Source organism: Pteropus vampyrus, unplaced genomic scaffold, assembly GCF_000151845.1.
Source record: "Pteropus vampyrus isolate Shadow unplaced genomic scaffold, Pvam_2.0 Scaffold4, whole genome shotgun sequence".
NCBI classification, from domain to species: domain Eukaryota; kingdom Metazoa; phylum Chordata; class Mammalia; order Chiroptera; family Pteropodidae; genus Pteropus; species Pteropus vampyrus.
The window spans coordinates 62,414-82,858 of NW_011888785.1; the positions used below are offsets into that span (position 1 = coordinate 62,414).

At 36.8% G+C, this 20,445-nt stretch overlaps 1 protein-coding gene across 8 annotated transcripts in view; it reads right to left on the reverse strand.

Annotated features, from left to right (window-relative positions):
• Window positions 1-20,445, reverse strand: part of LOC105294974 (dynein heavy chain 11, axonemal) — a 128,174-nt gene that overhangs the window by 61,581 nt on the left and 46,148 nt on the right. For all 8 annotated transcript variants that reach the window (XM_023532793.1, XM_023532765.1, XM_023532768.1 and 5 more), the window contains 11 exons: window positions 19,240-19,572; window positions 18,776-19,030; window positions 18,511-18,680; window positions 18,065-18,287; window positions 13,835-13,951; window positions 13,626-13,712; window positions 7,271-7,429; window positions 5,943-6,026; window positions 4,350-4,508; window positions 1,609-1,731; window positions 725-847 (listed from right to left, as the gene is read on the reverse strand). In XM_023532793.1, the coding sequence (XP_023388561.1) occupies window positions 725-847; window positions 1,609-1,731; window positions 4,350-4,508; window positions 5,943-6,026; window positions 7,271-7,429; window positions 13,626-13,712; window positions 13,835-13,951; window positions 18,065-18,287; window positions 18,511-18,680; window positions 18,776-19,030; window positions 19,240-19,572 (1,833 nt within the window). The remainder of the gene's footprint in view (window positions 1-724; window positions 848-1,608; window positions 1,732-4,349; window positions 4,509-5,942; window positions 6,027-7,270; window positions 7,430-13,625; window positions 13,713-13,834; window positions 13,952-18,064; window positions 18,288-18,510; window positions 18,681-18,775; window positions 19,031-19,239; window positions 19,573-20,445) is intronic.

Here is a 20,445-nt window from a genome sequence, read left to right on the forward strand (position 1 = left end):
ACCAATAACAGAGCATCATCTCTTTAGACAAGATTCTTTTCCTAAGTGACTTAAGTCTAATAATAATGACGATACTGTCATTTGCTCTGAACAGTTTGTCTCTTTTACCTTTTCTATCTCTTATATCCAAAGAGATGCCAACTCAACCTTAGAATTCGAGACACCCTCTCTATATAAATATATACACACATATATATGTATATGCCCACATATATGTATACATGTGCTGTGCTCTGGCCCGTCTCCCCAGCCTTATTTTTTATTACTCCCATAAAGAAAATTTATATTCTAAAGACTCTAAAGTCTTAAAATTACCTCTGAATGGCAGATACTTCCTGTCATTTCAAGATGCTACTAACATCGTCTCCATTGGCTGTAACACCCTTTCCTGATCTCCATTCTTTGTTGAATACCAGCCCACCCTTCACAGTTCAGCACAAGCACCACCACCTAATGAGGCCCTCCCTGGGACTTTCACCCCCATGTTGGAGAGCCTCTGTTTCTTCTTAGACCCACTGGAGCCCCTCTGTCTGTCTCCCTACTCAAGTGCAAGTTCCTTGAGAACAAGTGTTCGTACCTTTTAATCCCGAATGGTACTGTGCCTACAACCTGGTACGAGTAGATGCCCAATGAATGCATAAATAAATATTGAGTATCGGAACTTGGAAAAAGTCTAAAATCATAATTTAAAAGAAAAATTCTGTAATAAAAATATCCATCTTACTTGGTTGTGCTCTAGTGTTTCAAAAAGCTGTTCATCAGACTTTAGTAATGGAATGCCTGTCCGACAGTGAACTTCGTAAGAGAACTCCATGGTCGCCCAGGTCTGACTGATTTCAGTAATAACCTAGACATAAACGGTATTAAGATATGTGCATGAGTTTACTTTAGAACCAATATCTAGGCTGCCATCTGGGATTTTTTTTAATTTCACAATTTTCAAAAAAAAAAAAAAACAGTGATATCAGATATTATTGGCCCCAATTTTTTTCCTCTAAATAATTCATGGTAATGAGGTTTAGAGAACGAATTTCATCACACAAAAAGAACAAGCATTACACCAATATCAAATTTCTGTTGGATCTGACTTGTACATCCTTCGCTGAAACAGAATGCTAGAGCAGGAAGGGACTTAAAAGGTTATCTGAAAGTTTGATAGATATTATTTACAAATTAGCAGCAAGAGACAGGTGGTCCTCCAAGAACCTGAATGTGAACACCAGTTCCCTGTGTGAACCTGGGTAAGTTAATTACCTCGATCTCAGTTTCCTCTGCTGTAAAATAAAGATAATAATAATGCCGCCCTCAGAGATCAAATGAATATAAAGAAAGCACCTAGAACAGTACTTGTTGCAAAGTAAATGATATGTAAGTGTTTTATTATCTGCTACCATCATCAACTGGGCCAATCCTCTAGTTTTACACATTTCCTGTGACTGAGAAGAATTCGTTTCCTGCCCAAAGTTACAGTGCTAATGAGCAGCGAGGAACAAGCAGGGACATGCGTCTCCACACAACCATGGCATGAGGGCTTCTCCATGAGCCCGCTTAGGTGCTAATACACGGAATCCGTTCCAGTGTGAAGAGGAACAGCAGCAAGGACACTACCTTCTCAGTGCCCAGTTCTTTCACTGCTTTGTCCACAATGCTTCGGACATCATCCTCCACTTGGTGTAACTGCAAGGCTAACAAATCTGCCAAGGTTGTGGCTTCGTTTATTGAAAAGTTGACCTGATTAGGAAGAAAAAAGGGCAGAATTTATATTGCACATGTATGAATGGTTCCTTTAACCTAATGGCCAGAGGAATGAATCCTAGCTAACCATACTCAGGTCAGCTGCTTAGCGCATCTCTAGTTCTGAAAGGTGCTGACAATCAAAGACAGTGCCTTATAACTAACTCCTAGTTACTGAGGCACCACCCACCGGAAGCTAGGGCCGAAGTGTAGGCCACATTCACACCACACTACTTTCTTTTGCTTCATATCCTTCCCTTGTCAGCTCATTTCTTATCTCCTTTGCCCACAAAACCCATTTTTAAAGAAAAGCGCTATGTTCATTTATTGCAATTTGGTTGAAATCCCAGGAATCAGGGAGCAGGCTCGTTTGTCTTTTCTTCCCACAGTGTGCTATGCACTGAATATAATTCCCCGTTGCTTCCGTGGTTTAACCTAGTTTTATCACTAATTTAACCTTAGTTCCTCAGTTAAATAAATAAATAAAACAAAAAATAAAAAATAAAAACCTCACTCATAGTTTCACTCGTCATAGGTACCATGTGAGAAAATAATTCGCATTTATTTCTTCAGCATCTTGTTGACTCCCACCGCCCCTCGAGTATTTGCTAAGAAGCTCTCAGCCCTTCCTAAATGTCCAAAGTCATCTATGTCCCTCGCGAACGAAGAGCCGACCCAGCCACACGATGGCAGGAAGGCTATTTCCTTTCCTGCTCCTGCAAAGAATATCAGGCCCTGCTTCTGAAAGTTGCAGTCCTCGCCGGCTCTCCCCGTTCCGAAACATTCCTCATCACCATCTGCCTCTCTGCATCGGGCGACTGAACTTCTTTATTTGCCCAGGACCGAGGGGGTTCCCAGAACATGGGACTTTCAGTGCTAAAACCTATACAATTCTGGGCAAACCAAAACAGTTGTTCACCTTTCCTCTGTATCACCTTTAACCTCACTTCACGGCTGATGGGGGCCAGAGAGCCAGGCCTGTTTTAGAGAAAGAATGAGCAGGGATGTAGAATGGGACCACCCTGATCAGTCGTGCAGCTCGTGCACTGAACGAGAACTGCTCTGATGCCTCGGGATGGCCTGGAGGAAGGTGCCTTTTCCTAAATTGTCTGCCAGAGCAAGTCCCGTGTTCTACATTGCACAAAGGCCTATAGGCAGGAGCCTATGGTGGGAAGAAATCTCACTGGAGGAAATGTGAGGAGGGGGAGGGAAGCAGGGCATAGTCTATTACATACTGGAAGACGCGGAAGATTTTTTGAAGGAATAATTAATTAACTACAAAATCTAAATATTCAATGCCTAAATGACTCTGTGGAAAGTATCATCATAATAGCTTCAGGAACCATTTATCAAGTGCTTACTACATGTTAGATCCGTAGACATAATCTCACATCTACATTCTGCATGGGAAGCATTATAGCAATATTGATTTCATAGAAGGGTCAGCTGAAGTATGGAGAACAGGTAAGTTGCCCATGACTTCAGATTTATTAAGGTTAGAGTTGAAACAACGAAGCCCAGGGCATCTCCACAACGCCAAGCTGCCCCTTTCCTCAGTTTCCCCAGTCTGAAAACTCTGTCTTGAAATCCTGAGAGCCTTTCTTCACAATGCATGCCTCAGGGTCTAGATTAGCCTGAGGAGAAAACACCCATATCATACTGCCATTTATGTATTTTAAACTCAAAAAGGTCAACTTTCTTGAAAAATAAAATATAAGGTTGGTAGATGTGCTCTTAAATACATAAAGACAGAAAAATATAACCTCAAGCAGCACAGATACATGAGGAACCATTTTATACTTTGCAATAAAATCAATACCATCAAAAGAGATACAATCATTAATGAATTGGGGGGATCACCATTTCAGAATTCTCTCTCCCACTAAACTCATTTCTATGCCCTCTGATCCTCTTTAAAACGAGATTCTTTGCAGCCATGTCATGCTCTATAAAATGCCTTCGCATTATCTCACTTGATCCTTACAAGATCCTCTGATTTTATTAATAAAAAACAAAACTCAAAATAGAGACATCATGTGTCTTGTCTGCAGTCACACAGCCAGGAAGAGATAAAGGGGGGGGGTGTGTCTAAGTCAGTATGGGCTGCTAAAAAAGAATACCACAGACTGGGTGGCATAAACAGACATTTATTTCTCACTGTTCTGGAGGCTGCAAGTCCAAGATCATGGTGCCAGCATGGTCAGGTTCTTGGTAAAGGCCCCTTTCTTCATTTATAGATGTCTGGGTCTGTCATCTTATTGTATCCTCACCATGGCACAGAGTAGAAAGCTCTGGTCTTTTCATCCCTTTATAAAGGCATTAATCCCATTTATAAGGGTTCTACTTCATGGTCTAATTATCTCCTAAAGGCCCCACCTCCAAATAGCATCACATTGGCGATTGAGGCTTCGATGTATGAATTTGGTCCATAGTAGGGGCTAAAACTAGGATATCTGCATGTTCAGTCTGTTGGTCCTATGTCAGGAACTTGACCTCTCCTATTTGACCAGAGAACTTTTCACAAATCCCACTTTCTCCCAGATGAATAATGGAAACCAAGGACTTACACTTCACAATCACAAAAATATTCAATTAATGAGACTTAGGAAACTGACCCCAGTGGCCTTCATCAGCTGGTGCCAATGCCTATCTCTGAGGGCAGGGCTCCGTAACTCAGTGACAGCTCTCAGGAAGGTTGTCATGTCCTTTACTGTGCCTTCCAAGCCTGTATAAGCATCCCAGACACGGACTTCTTTGTCTAGTGACCAGATTTCCTAAAGAAAAGTTAAAAAAAAAAAAGTCCTCAAATATAATAATACATTTTATAATTTGCCCCCTTAGAAAGAATAAATTTGCTGGATTAGGAAAGAGAGTTAAAGCTTTGACGCCCCAAGGTTAAGGACCACAACCAGAGAAAGAGAAAAGAATCCACTCATTCATACAAGTCCACTGTGTACAAGCCACTTGGATATACTGGTTTCTTATTCACAGGTTCTAACTGAATGTCTCATCAGGAAAGTCATGAGACACTGAATGTAGGGAAGTGATTTCTAGGACATGTACGATGACGAGTGTTTCCTCTAGAAACGTAATGAGGCAGACAATTGAGATTGTCGTCTGGATTACCAAGATCTTTCTCTGAAGACCTGACCTGTTCAAATGTAACCTTGAAATGCTGGTTACCTTTGTTGTTTGTTCCTTGGAACTTAAATATTTCATGAGTTTGAGATATGTCAATTATGGTCCTTGACTTGGTTGTCTTCTTGGCCCATGGAACATCAACAATTATGAATGCGAAAACCCACAATAAGACAACAGTCACAGGACAAAGAGAATGACAATGCCACTTGTTTAAAAAATAAAATAAAGGCGCTTCAGCTGGGAGTGGAGGTTAAACTGTCACTCTGAAGTGAGATGATCGAATGGGAGATAAACAGGGAGTGAGCACAATAATGAGCTATGGGGACCATGACATTCAAAAGAATGATGGGACATTTTAGTTAGGGTCTTTGGGACCAGGATGATATGGAAGAAAAAGCGGGAAGAGTTGGTAGGAGCTGAGCACCAGACTGAGTTGAGGCAAGTTGTTCTGGGGTGAGAAGAAAGGAAAAGGCCCTACCACGTCTTAGTTGCCTTTCCTGACACGCGTTTCGGCATCACCCAACGAGGTTCTACTCTCTTCAGAGGGCATGTGATGGCGGACTAGATATCAAAGTTACCAAAGCCCTAAATTCAAACAAGCTCTGTAAATACTGAACCCCCTTGGGATACTGGAGTAATCAAAGATCCGAACGGGATCATGGAACTCCATATAAATCCAAAAGTGGCATACTCCAATGAGTTGCCCCAAATTCTAGAACCAAAAGGTATCTTTGAAGATACAAAATGCTTATGGTTGCTAAGGAAAGAATTCAAAAGCTTTCCTAAGCCTAAACACTCTCCATGCTAGACGGATTTAGGAAGCATATGATTATAATGGCTACTCGTAAATTCATTAGCCCTAATATGCTTTTACCCACTCGTTCACAGAAAGGCAGGCTTAATTAAAAGTGCAACTGGCTGAGAGTGAAAAAAATACTGTCTCACATCATCCTGTTTGAAGTAAATAAGGACATGCGGCCCAACACACCAGATACTCGGCTGGGGAAGATGGAAGGAGGTGGTGCTGAGAAAGATAAATTGTTGTATTAGACAGTTATGGAACTTGCCTTGGCAAACCTTCTGAGTTCTACATCCATCTGTTCCACATTAATCTGTCTCCACTGGGTTTTAGTCCAATTATCAATGCTTCTCTGAAAATGCACAAGCAGATAAAAGTGTCAACAACATTTGGTGAAAGCAAGTCTCCACAGCAAAATATATAAACTGATGATACACAGTGGCTCTATCATCCAGTGGAAAGTCAATTATTTAAATATTAACTGCACTTGTCAAAACTTCCCTATCACCAAAATAAAAATGTTGTCAGGACATGTCAAACTTAAGACTAAAACATTAATTTCTAGTAGCAGTGACAAATTCCATATACACATCATTATTATCATTTAATCTTGAGTACTTTATATTAATTGGATAAGATATGACCACTAAATACACTATATTTTTATTACTCTACATATAACATAACTTTCATAAGGTAATCTTTATCCATTATAAACAAAACGCTCAACTTCCTATCTTCTATCTTATTAATATATTTCTATAGGTAAGTCAGACAGAGAAAAACAAATACCATATGATTTCACATATATGTGGACTCTCAGAACAAACTCAATAAACAAACAAAATGAAAACAGATTCAGATACAGAAAACAAACTGGTGATTGCGGAGAGAGGGAGGGGCTGGGGAGCTGAGTGAAAACAGTGAAGGGATTAAGAAATACAAATTGGTAGTTACAAAACAGTCCCAGGGTTGTGAAGTACAGCATAGGGAATATTGTAATAACTAGGTAAGTATAGTGCCAGGTGGGTACTACACTAATCAGGAGATCACTTTGTAAATTATATAAATATCTAACCACTATGCTGTACATCTGAAACTAATTTAAAATATTGAACATCAACTTTAATTGAAAAATTGAAAAAATATATGTATTTCTAGATGGCTCTCAAATTTAAAAAATGTAATTAACAATATACAAATTAACTTTGTTTTTAGTTAGGTCTATTTATCTATGCACATACACATAAGTATAAGCCTGGGTGTATACGTGAGTTTGTATGATCAGGTCACCATATATATGTGATACATATTTATGTATTAATTTTTATTTATATCCTACATAATCCCCAAAATAAATTTGAAGCAGTCGAGTCATTATACACAGGTTCATTCAGAACTAAAGACAAAAGCAACTGATATTCAGAGAAGAATCTTCTAACAAAGATATACAAACTCCAATTCTGGAAAGAAAATCTAATGTTCACATATTTCAAGAAACAGAACCCAAAGAGGATATAGATGATAAAAATTGCTTATTTATACAAAATAACTACTAAAAGAAAAAAAGTATTCTTTCAAAAAGCAGTGTCTTACTCTAACATAAATAATGACATCCCAGAGTCCTTTAAGCAATTTTATTTCTTTGCGACACTGTTTCATTTGTTTGTACTCTGGAAGAGCCACTTCAAATAGACGAGAAGATTCTTGCATCTGCAGCATTTCTTCTTCTAATGCCTCAAGCTCTTGATTTGCCTATGGAGAAAACACACACATGCACATAAACAACCTGAACAACCAACGAACTGCCAAAGAAACCATGTAGGTCTGTAACGGGTTATGTTAACGTTTAACAACTTTGATTTTAAAAAGATAAAATATTAAATCAGCAGGATAATTATTGATAAAATGTAGAAGGCTTTAGATGAGCAAACTCGCAGCTATTCAAAAAGTGAGAGTAGACTACTAATAAATGATATCAATACTCTCCTGTACATATTTTAGCAACATTTGCTCTGGCATCAAATTTCTACAGATACATTTTTCCTCTTGATTTTCACTGTACAGCTGCAGACTTTGCTGGGCAGCAAAAGATGAGGCTCTAAAAGCGTCTGCTTAAGAATAAATCACTTCTCTTCCACTTGCGTGAACTTAACACATGTGGTTCTTAACAATTACGCTTACATCGTTTATGAAAATTTTATAAGGCATTAAACAAAGCTAGCCATCATCTCAAGTTATTTCCCTGTTAACTATTTTCACAGCACATGCATGTTAGGCAAATATTTTTTTAAAAAATTACAAAAGCAAAAATAAAACTGAAAAAGTTAACTACATGAGTTTTTTTGTTTTACTGCTATACTTGATATATTTGAAGTAATGGATATCGAGCAATTCATTTTACTGCAAGTTCTGTGAATGGAAGAAAAAAAACAAGTGACTTCTTAAAAAAAGAAAAAGAAACCTTCCAAATTTAAAAAATGTTCTAGAGATCATCAATAATACAAAATGTACTGAGGGAGAATCAGTGAAATAAAATACTGGAGCTAAAACCACAGCACAGTATGAAAAAATTTCACCGTATGACTACCTTTTCCAAAGCACGCCTACCGTCCCATCTATGTAGAAGAGTTTGTTTTACACCAAATATAAGCTGACTCATTATTTTCTTAATGAGCTAGCTCTTGATTTTAGTGTTTATTAACTTAGTAGTGTATTTAGATGTGCAGGAGAGCTTGTAACGCAGGAAAAGCTGGTTCACTCTCCAGTTCTTGGTGCTCTTTCTCTGACTCTCGATTTTGTGTATAAGCTGCTCCTTCTTGACTTGTCAAGTCTAGACATTACACTAGGTTAACGACTTTGCAATAAAAAAGGATTTGTTTTTTCACTTTATATTTTCTCTCATCTTCTTCTCAATATCCAGCAATTATATTATTTTAGTTCTCTTGGTTTTATTTTTAACTTTAAATATCCATACTTAATCCTGCATTTCAATTTTCAACTCTCTCTTAATTCTCCACTATGTAAAAAAGAATATTAGCACTCTAATATTCATTATACAAGTTATAGATTTCATTTTTCCAAATTATACCTTTATAAACAAGAATCGCAATTTTAGTTTCACTAATGTTTTATGAAAAATTCCATACACATAAAAGGGTACGGGTCTGAGCTTACATACCATCCAGCTCAGGAAATACTAGGTTACTAAAAACTTTTAATGGCCTTCTCCATTTTAGCCTTCTCCTTCCCACTACAAATTTAACTGCCAAATTTTTATTTAATATGGTCCTGATTTCTATTTTTTCGCTACATATGTACTGCTAAATGCTAAACTGTTAAAATTTGTTTTTGAAATTTATATGAATAGTTTTATATTATATAAGACATTGCGATTTTTTTTTCCAGTTTTATTAAATTTTTTAAATTATTTTTTATGGTGACATTGGTTAATGAAATCCAGTAAGTTTCAGCTGTACACTTTAACGAAATTTCTTTTTGAGGTACACCTATATATTCACGAGGATATGTATGAAGTTCATTCATTTCCACTACTGTAAAGTACTAATCTTTATGAATATACTACTATGAATTGATTCTACTTCTAGTGGTCATCTAGACTTTTCTTGTATTTCGCCATTACAATTAGGAATCTTCACTTCCCCTGGTATGTTCCATGTAGAGTTTTTGTTATCCTTTAATGGGTTAAAAATGTCTTCCAAGAGTTTTTAGCATGAATGAATGCTGAATGATTGCTAAAGATTTTTTGCAATTTCTTGAGATGATCATGTAATTTTCTCTTCTTCATCTGTTAGTGTGAATTATATTAATCTCCTAATGTTGAATCAAACTTTTCCTGGAATGAACCCAACTTGTTTATAAATTGGTAATTATAATTATATTATGTTTTATTTTGTATGTTTGCATCTATATGTACATAAGAATGACTGGCCTATCATTTTTCCTTTCTCATACTGTCCTTTTACGAAAGTTAACAGGCTTCACAGAGTATTTTTGAGTGTTTATTCTTCTTCTGGTCTCTAGAATAAGATGTTTCTTGAAAGCTTAGAATTCGCCTGTAATGCCATTAGAGCCGTTACTTATTCTGTTGATTTTAACTGCTGGTTAATTTTTTTTTATTTTCCACCTAATTTTCAATAGGTAAAGGACTATTATTAAGGTTTATTATTTCTTGAGATAGTTTTGTTAAATTATATTTTTCTAAAAATGTATCCATTTTGTTTAAAAGTTTTCAAATTTCATGTTAATTGCACTCTATGATCTTTTGAATTTCTTCTCTGTCCTTCCTATCATTTCTTATTTATTCCTAAGACTGTTAATTTTTTTTTCCTTATTCTTTCCACCAAAGATTTGTCAATATAATTAGTCTTTTCTCAGAATCAAATTTGGTTTTGTTGATCTTCTTGAAAGACACATTGGAAGCTATTTCATCGATGATTTGTAGGTGGTTAATGCATTCTGTTTTTGTTTATCTGAAATATCTTTATGTCACTCATTATTGAAATATAATTTCATGCGATTTGGAAAATATCTACTACATTCTGGCTTCCAGTGTTGCTGATAAGAAATATGCTGTTAGCTCAGTCATCCTCTCTAACAGGTGGTCTGTCTTGTCTATCAAGTTGCTTTAAAAATCTTTTGTTTGGTACTCTGTAGTTCTCTGTGATGTGTTTAGGTGTTGACTTTGTATTTATCCCGGTTGGGATTCAGTGAATTTCCTGAATCTATTGATTCATTCTTTGACAAGTTCTTGAAAAATCTCAGCTATTATAACTCCATTGCCTGTCTAATATTCTGTTTATTTTCTCTTCCAAGAAGTCTGAGTAGACAAGTTAGACATCATTCTAACTTCTTACTCTGTGTCTTAATCTCTTTTATGTCTTTATATCACTTATATATTTTCCATCTTGCTATTCAACGTGCTGCCTTCCAAATGATTTCTTCCAATGTCATTTGCATTTCACTAATTCTCTTTTCAGCTTTAACTAGCTCTCTAGCTCATCAGCTGAGTTTTTAAAATATTTTTCATTTCTGTAAGTTCCTGCCTCTTTTTCAAATTCAGCTGATCATTATTGATAGTCTCAAAACTGAGAACTTGTTTTTTTCAGTATTATCTTTTATTTCCTTAATAAATATCTTTTAATATCTGACGTTTTATATAAGTCTCTATGGTTTTCTCTTTCTGCTGGCTCTTATGCATGTTGGTGTGTTTATTGACTTTATTATAAAGTCATATTTGACTGATAAACTGTTGGACCCTTGAGGAGACTAGAATAAAAGCGTTTTTTTTTTTTCCCCCCACAGAAGATTTAGGGTTGCTTCTACTAGGTGCTAAGAAGAACTACTTATAATCATTTAAATTCCCTGGCCTGGAAATTCTTTAATTATTGGGTAGTATAAAATTGAACCGTAACCCTATGAGAACAGGTCTATGTTTATAAATTCCCAGAGTATTCACCCCTCCCCCTCATCCCACCCCCATCCCCCTACTCTGAGCCTTAGCAAGGACTGACAGGTAATCTCAGAGACCCTTTGCAGCCTGCAGATTTTTCCAAACCCATCCTGTCATTGAAGGTATAACCTCTTAAGAGCATCTTCCACTTCCCCTCGAAAGGATTAATCACAAAGTTCTCCCTCTGGTACTTTCACTTGCCCCTACAGCAATATAGACTTCAAGGTTCGCCTCTGTTTTCCATCCTGGTTTCACATTCTACTTTCTCTCTGCTCTTTAGAGATTTCTCAGTCGCATCTTGGCCCTTGGGCTAAAATCAAGTGTAGAGATTTCTCTTATTTTCTTGGGAACTAAGCAAGATTTAAAATTGCACATTTGCAAACATATTTCAGCATCTGTTTTACAAGAGGAATTTTCAAAATGTCTAATCTATCATATTCCCCAAAGTGAACAGCCTTTTTATTTATTTTTAATCGTTTTCCTATTACTTACACTAATTCAATTACTCCTAGAAATATATACCAAGTTGTGTTAATTCAAGTGTTTACTGTTTCTTTGGCTATGAAGAAGAAACAATCGCATATAACTTTACCAATGAACCAGTCATAAAAGAAGAGAATCACCATGACCCTTATACCTGGGGTGGGGAGGCGGGGGTGGTGAGGTCAATGACTCCTCTTGAAAGGTGCGGTACCTTGAATAGTAGAGTCTACCAAACCAGCCCAGAAAGAAGCACATACATGCCTTTAGTTGAATCCGGTTAGATAATCTTTAGATATGTATGCTGCACACACCACAAGAAAATGACTTCAAGAAAAAGGTAACCCAGCCCTACTATATTCAAAATATCCCTCAACACATTCTGTACATACAAGGATAAATATCTCTGACTTTTAAACATGTAACTATATGCTTTTATAGTATAGCACACAAATGGTAGGATTCAATAAATAACTATAGTAAATGTTTACATACAGCACATTGGTTAGTCAAGTAAAATGCCTCCCCATCCACAATCTGTTCAGACCACCTGAAACTTAGATACACGCTTAAAAAAAACAAACTCTATTAGCATATTCTAACCTACTTTCTTTCAGTGAATATATTAACCACTCTTCTTCAGCCAAGTGAAAGAGAAGACCTTATGGTACAGAATGGTGTTTTCTGAATGTGTTTAAAGCCGTTAAAACTAAATTCAACCCAAAATTTGGAAAGAGAGGTAACAGCTGTGTCAATTGCAAGTTTTACACGAGTCTCACACATAAAGACTATCTCCAGCATGTAGTAAAATCAGAATGGCAGCCTAGATGAAGAACTCAGAAAGAGTCCCAGCTCCCGAATGTGAAATTTGCAAAGCCATGTTCTCATTTCAGGTGTTAGGTTAAGAATTCCTAGAGAAACAAAGGTATTTTCTAATAAAAGTTTAAAACATTTTTCAAGCCTCACATGAATTACCATTTTAAATTATTTGCCAATTATATTCATTCTTACAGTCAACCATAATAAAGCAGTTCATCATAAACTAGGACAGAATGACTCAATAATATCTGTATCTTTGTATTAAGAACAGTTATAGGCTTTCCTTATTACAGTTAAAAGTTATTGGAAAACTATCACATAGCAAACAGTATAATAGTTAAACCTCTTGATTTTTTTAAAATGAGAATTTTAATCCTTACTGTCACTTATTATATGATCTCCAACAAGTTACTTAATTATACATGATTGTTTCTTTATCTGAAAATATGAGAACAGACCTGCAGGACATTTTGTCCTGTCTAAAATGTCTACTGAGACATTTGGTTCACGCCAAAAAAAAATCCACATTTAGAAAACGTTGCTGAGTTCAAATAGCCCATAATGCTTATATTTCTGGTTTACAAGATTTGATTTATACATTAAAAATACCTTCCTTTTTGGCTCGATAACCATGTTGTAGTTGTATTGCCAATAATAACCCTTCTCGCCTCAGCCTACCAGGTGATGGCGCATGGGGTTAGGTTGGTGAGTCAGGGTTCAAATCTTGCAGAAGAATGAGATCTACATTAATAGTGCACATTTGGGACAGGACCAAATTTCAAGGACCCTTTGGCATGGACTAAATGTCTCCATGGACATATGGACAAGACCAAATATCTGCTACCGATGTTATCATTACATCATATGGATATTGCAAGAACTGAAAAAAACTCATGTAAATAATGCTTTTAGCAAAGTTCTTGACATATATATAATAAGTGCTTAAAAATAATAGTAGTTGTTACTTTCACTAGTATGATTACTTTGTAATGATAGTAGTTTGGGGAGACATGATTTAAAGCAATACAATTTACTTGGGGAAAACTTTATGACTGCATTTGTAATAGTTAATAGTCAACTCCTATAAGTAATTGCAAAACGCAGGCAAAATAGTAGTATCTCAGTGCCTAAATTCATTTTCTATTGTACCACGCATGAGGTAACTGAGATTAGCATTACCGTATCAAGCACTGTGTATGGATTTCCTGCGTTAAAACCAAAAGGAGCATAGAGTCTGAATCTCTCTCTGAATTCGGCCTGCTTCCCCTGATCAAAAAAAAAAAAAAAAAAAAAAAACGAAAGTGAATCTCAAACAACTTCAATTATCCTTATAAAACCTTTCTTAAAAATAAACAAACAAACAAAACAAAACTTGGTAGTTAGCTTACATCGAACAAAATACATTTTCTCCTTATAAGAGTGACTTCTGCATTTTGGAGAGGTGAAACTTCATGTCTGACAGTTGCTGCAATCTTTTTGGTTGTTTCCCATCTTTCAGGTAATTCCTACAAAAACACAAGTGCAAATGGGAAATTACTTCAATGCCTAAAACAAACCAACTCCACAGGATTAAATAATTCTAATCTATTTACACTAACTCACAGCATCTTTTCATTCTCATATAAGTGAAGTTTATCTCAAAAAAGATCAAAGTGACTAAAAAGCTTAGAGCCACACTGACCCAGTAACAGCCCTGGATTGGTATCTTCAAAACATAATCAGAGTTGTCCTCTGGTGTAAGATTTATCTCAGAATAAAAGAAAATCTTTGCGAAAGAAATGCGAATTTCCAAATTGTCTTGCTGTTGAGGGAATAAAACTAAAGTGCTCTGGAAATGACTTTGGTGGTCCCCAACAACTAGAAATGTTTAGCAAGTTAGCAGGTGAAAAAGGATGCTCTGAGTCTGGCAGGCCAGAGATTAAAATATGAACCAATCTCGTCCTCCACTTTTCTCTATCTCCCCAAACTCTGGGTATGCTGTCTTGATGGAGAGCTTGAGCATTTAGGTTAGGTTCATTTTAAATGACTAGGAGTTTTGAAAAAAGAAGAGAAAAAAGGAAGGGAAGGTTAATTCCTACTTGATGTAGGACAAAAGAAGTAATAAATAGTTCAGGTAGCAACTCAACTGTGCCCTGCCTGACTACAATGCAAACAGGACAACAGGAAGTCATTTTCTTTGAAGAGTCATTGTGCATAATTGCTGTTGAAAAGCATTCCTTGTGTCCAGACTAACAACACATTGTTTCTCTGGGTCATCTCCTGGGACACTGAAATTGTTTTGTCATATAAAACTATCCATAGTGATGGGACTCTACTAGTGTAGCTGAAGAGCAAGAATCAGAGGTTCTAAAGACTATTTTGTAAGCTCAATAAATATTTGATGAATGATTCAGTAACTGCCAATTATGAAGAGTGCACCGTGCTAAGTATAAATTGCATCCGTGTGGTGTAGGAGTGCTACAAAGATAAAACATAAAACATTCTAAAACCGTTTTATATTCTGTCAGAGTGAATAAGAGGCACACACAATAACTATTCTACATGACAGAATGTGTTAACTTCCATCGGGAGGTCTGTGTGTCATGGAATTAAAATGCTTGGGAGGCAACATGGTGTCATGACGGGAACACCAAACCAGGCCAGGAACCAAGGGACCTGGGCTCAAAACCTATTTGTCCCTCATCTTGTTCTTCCACCCTTGATCTCATCAAAACTCTGCATCCTCATCTGTGCAGAGTCTCACTTTGCATTTCCAATCAATCCCATGGAAACGAAACATCACCTGGAGTCCCTTCCAGGTCTAGAAGCCAGAGAGGTCACGACCGTGGGCTCAGGTCCCTCAACCCTCTTTGACTACCGAACACCTGCTGTTATCTGCTTTATATTTGGGAATTCCAAATAAGCTTCCACTTGATGAAAATAGATTTTCATTGAACATCCAAAGATCAGATGATCTCCAATGTCTCTGTAACTGATATGCTTCACTTAAGGAGGTAATATTGAATCTGAGGCTCAAAGGAATGACTGGGTTTCGACAGGCAGAGATTACGGGCAGATCCCTCAAGGTCCGGTGAGATAGGATCACCAGTGCAGGGTGGGGTGAGACTGGGGCCTCCTGTGGAAACTGCACAGTATTCGGAGGCGAGGGGCAGTCAGTGAAGGTTTCTCAGCAGGGAAGGGGCTCAATAAAATCTGTAGATTAGAAGTTTAATCTAGTCTGTGGCCATGCCACCCTGAACAAGCCCGATCCCGTCTGATCTTGGAAGCTACTAAGCAGGGTCAGGCGTCGTTAGTACTTGGATGGGAGACCACCTAGGAAGATCAGGTGCTATAGGCGTAAAAAAAATAAATAAATAAGGGATTGTAAGCTGACAAGCTCCTTGCAATCTGTGAGGTCAACCAAGAGTTGTCTCGCCTAATAAAAGAAGTTTAATCTAGCTTCAAAGTATATTGTACATAGAGCATGAGGACACAGCCATATTTAAGGGCTTTTAGATAGAACTAAGCACAGGCAAGTATTTGGAAAATATTATGACTGCTAATGATTATGAAGGAGACACAGTAACTACTGTAAGTTGCTTTAATTAAAATAAAACTGGGACACTGTTATCTTCCACATGCGACTCATACTGCCTGTCAATCTTATATTTTGTCCTCCAGTCTGAATTACTGACATAGAAGCACACGCATAGCTAAAAGTGTGGCCCACTTTTGAAATATTGAAAAGTCTAATATTTTCAATACTGCTATAACCTTCCATAGTGAGCCAAACTTTTACAAAACAATTTCTAGAGGCAATGGCTAAATTCCCCCATATCACCTACATGTGCTATGATTAGTTTCTCAATATGATAAAGTCCAAGATCTGACTCAAACAATATCCAAATCTTTCTAAAACCAGTATTTTGAGTGTTCTATTGTAACTATTTCAGCTCTAACATTTGTTATATATCTATCCACATCTTATCTCACTCCAGTTCAAAGGACTTATACTTATGGAGAATTTAATAATTCATATATAATAATTCTTTATAGCTAAGAGAGCACTTGTAAATACACTTTGCATTTAATCCTCACAAAACAAAATGAGATGTAAAATGAGGTGACTAACGTGAAAAACAGTTTGGCAGTTCCTCAAAAAGTTAAACTTAGAATTACCATATGACCTAGCAATTCCATTCTTAATTCCAAAAGGAACTGAAAACAGGTACGTAAACAAAGGCCTGTGTACCAATGTTCACACAGCACTATTCACAATAGCTGAAAGATGGAAACAACCTAAATGTCCAACAGATGAAAGGCTGAACAGATATATGTATATATATCTACATACGCACACACACACATACACACAATGGAACATTACTTGGCCATGAAATGGGATGAAGTAGTGATAGATACTGCATTGTGAAACTCAAAACTACTATACCAAATGAAAGAAGCCAAACACAAAAGGTCACATATAGTAAAATTCCATTTATGTGAAGGCTCTAGATTAAGTAAACTCATAGAGACAGAAAAAGATCGGCAGTGGCCAAGAGTTGGTGGCGGGAGAGATGGTGGTGGTTGGAAGGACATCTAATGGGTGTGGAGTTTCTTTTCAGGGTGATGCAAATGGTTTGAAATTAAATAAAAGAGGTGGTTGTTACACCGCATTGTGAATGTAACAAACACCACACTTTGAAATGGTTAATTTTGTTATGCAAATTATGAATTTCACCTCAATTAAAAAAAAAAAAAGGAATAGAAAGTGAGAAATTGGAGATAGTATAGAAAAAAAATGAGATATCTTGAGGGATATTTCACTGCACGCTTTGAGGCAAGCAGATGGAATGGACTTGCACAGTTCTTAAAAACAAATTTAAGTTTGAGTTTCATGCTCTAATCACTAAACTAGAATTAAATAGAAGTTTTTTAGTTAATGTGTCCAGTGATAACATTGTACAGTTAAATGTAAGCCCATCCTGGAAACTGGTAGATGGTGTAAATAAACCATCTATAGAATTTCAAGAGGGCATGGAAACAGAGCCTTAACTGTGAGATCTTCAGTCACGGTTTCAGTTATAACTAAAAATACTTTGCTCTTCATATGGCTCACAGCAGCCACCAAGTCTTTCCAGAGCATAGAAACGGAAGGATGACACAGAAATACTATTTAGGAAACACAGTGATTTCTCCATCCAAATTGGGCTTTGTTTATTTTTTATTAACCAGTCCATGGTATATTTCCATAGACACTTCTCAATTGGCAGGCAGCTTTAAATGAAAAAGAGCTGGGACATATTTCATGTGTGAAGGTGACAATTAAAGTGGACCTCAAAAAAGCAACTTAGAGGTTATTACCTAAATACTTTCTAACAAGAAGGAGCAGGGCATAGCGGTTAAGAGTATTGTGGCGTGGAACACCTAGAATCGTGTTGACTGCCTTTATTATTTGTGTGATCTTGAAAAAGTTATCAAATCCCTTTAAGCTTCAGATTCCTAATCTGTAAAATAAAAACATTCATGTCTACATTACAGGCTGTTATAAAGATGTCATAAGAGTGTGCATGTAAAGAACTGGGCTAATTGAGATGCTCAATTCCTGGTAATTACTATTATTTTACCACTATACTTACCTCTAGCTGAATGTAGACTTGCTCAGGCATCTTCTGGCCATAGGTTTCCAAGAGTGTGATGGTTTCTCTTAGTGGTTCGAAGAGTTCATCAGTAGCTCTCTGTCGGCTTCTTATAGCCAGAAGGTGTCCCATGATATCAACTAAACCATCGTGACTGCCTTCACTTAATTCTCTCTGAAGCCCAGCATCTGTCTCTTTTATAAATTCTTGTAGCTCATTCAGACTATTAAATATACATAGAAACAGACATACACACACAAACACAAATTAAGCTCATTAAAACACCTAAGACTTCTGATTGACTCGTTTTCATTATTTACCTAAACAAACATTACTTGTTATTGCCATTATAAAACTCGCAGTTTCAATGCTCATGAAATATTCCAATTTTAGACAGCAGTCAGGTGTTAAATTATAATTCCAAATACCAAAGCACAAAGGGCTACCTGTCGATGACAAATCTCAAAAGATGCTCCTGAAACATCCAGCTCCACTTCCTAATAATGTTTAGCAAGCTCACTTTGAAAGGCTTCATGTCCACCTTGAACCAACTATCAAACACTCTGAAGTCATCAAATTTGGTCATCTGAACATACAAAGCCTCATAAACGTCAATCTATAATCAGAAAAAAAAAAAGATAACTATAATAACTCAACCCAAAGCCAAAAACTACATTAAAAGCTACATTAAAAGCTAAAGGTTTTCCTTGCCTGTTCCCTGAATTGGTCAAGAGTTGGTGGTTGTTCGGGGATTTCTTCATTTACTTGAGCGTCCATTTCCTCAGATGATACAGTTTGGCCATACAGGAGAAAATGCTTCATAAACTCAGCTCGGTCATCCACCCAGAGGTAAGCGTACGTGTCCAGGGTGTTTCTGAAGTCCAAGACTTTGGTGATGACGCCCGCCACTCTGTTCATTATCTCTTGCCTGACCTCTGCCAGGCCTAACATGTTATCCATATCATTCTAAATGAGAGGAAAACCAAGCACTTATTAAAACCAACTTTGCTCTATTAATTATGTTCAACATAACATCCAAAGCAATTCTTCCAAGGGATAGTAGTTGGTAAAATAAAAAATCGTGTTGCTTTTACCAACTTCTTTCCTTGTGCTCTCCATTAATTTATTTTTGAATCATGAATATAAAAGCTCTTACCCATTTACAAAGAAAATACCTGATAATTTGCTATTTCCAGGTGCACTGCTACTCGCTTCATCTGGGCGGACATTCTAAAACTATTGCATAGCATTTCTTCTACCAGATCATAGAAGCCATCCCCAGCTTCTCTTTCTAAAGAAGGTTTAAACAGAATCTCAGGGGGCATTAAGATCATTTGTGCTTGAAAAAATGGTGCAGGTTTCAACTGCTTCTCTGTATTCATCAGAAAGAAATCTAAGTCATGCATTATTGCTTGAAAAAAGCCTTCTACCACAATGTCATCGATGAATTCTACATAAATCTTCCAGGTATCCAGAGAAGGATCGGCTTTGAAGAGCTTCCTGTTTTCCTAGAAACATACACATATTAATAAATGAATATAAACACCAGTGAGTATAAAAAAGAAAGCTTTCCATTTAAATGGTTTGTTAAAGAGATTTTTGCGTACAACACAGGAACGTTCCATTGTTACGCTGCAGAACCTTAAACTAGATGGTAAAGATCTGATTCATTCACAAAATACATTCAAAAGTCATTCTTTACAGGAAAAGTCATTACGAAGACCGCTATCTTCAAATATAGATAAGAAATATACTAGTTCCCAGTGCATTCTAGATGTATTTGACTATGCTTTCTGCTTTCTTTGATTATTTGCTACTGTGGATGTACGACCCAGAATTCACAGGTGTGTGGTATATGTAAAAATCAGAACCACAGAGGCGAGTCTAGTTCCTGATAAAGTAGGGCAGAGGTGAGCAAGTTCTATGAGTTTCTTGCCCTCAAACAAATTTAAGAACTGTCCCTTTCCAGGATGCTCTCTTGCCCACCATCCAGGTGGAACCATTTACATCTGTATAGCATATGCGTCCTGCACCCCTGGAGTTGTGCAGTACACATCCTGAGCAGCTGTACACAGTAGCCCTGACTCTTGTAGACACTTGAGAAGAGAAATACAGATCTTAGAGCTTAATAATAATAACTAATAATAATAATAATAAAACAACAACAACAAAAACACCTTAAAGAGCATCTTATTCAGTTTCTTCTTTTTAAAAAATATGAAAGCAAAGACCTAAAACACAACTAGTGTCACACTGGTCGGGAGCAACCTGCTGAGAGAACTAGAACTAGAAACATCCCTCCTACTCCCCCAGGGTAGAGCTCGTTCCAACACATCACAGAAACATCCCTGTGCTTGCCTCATTGTTTGTACTTTTTCATA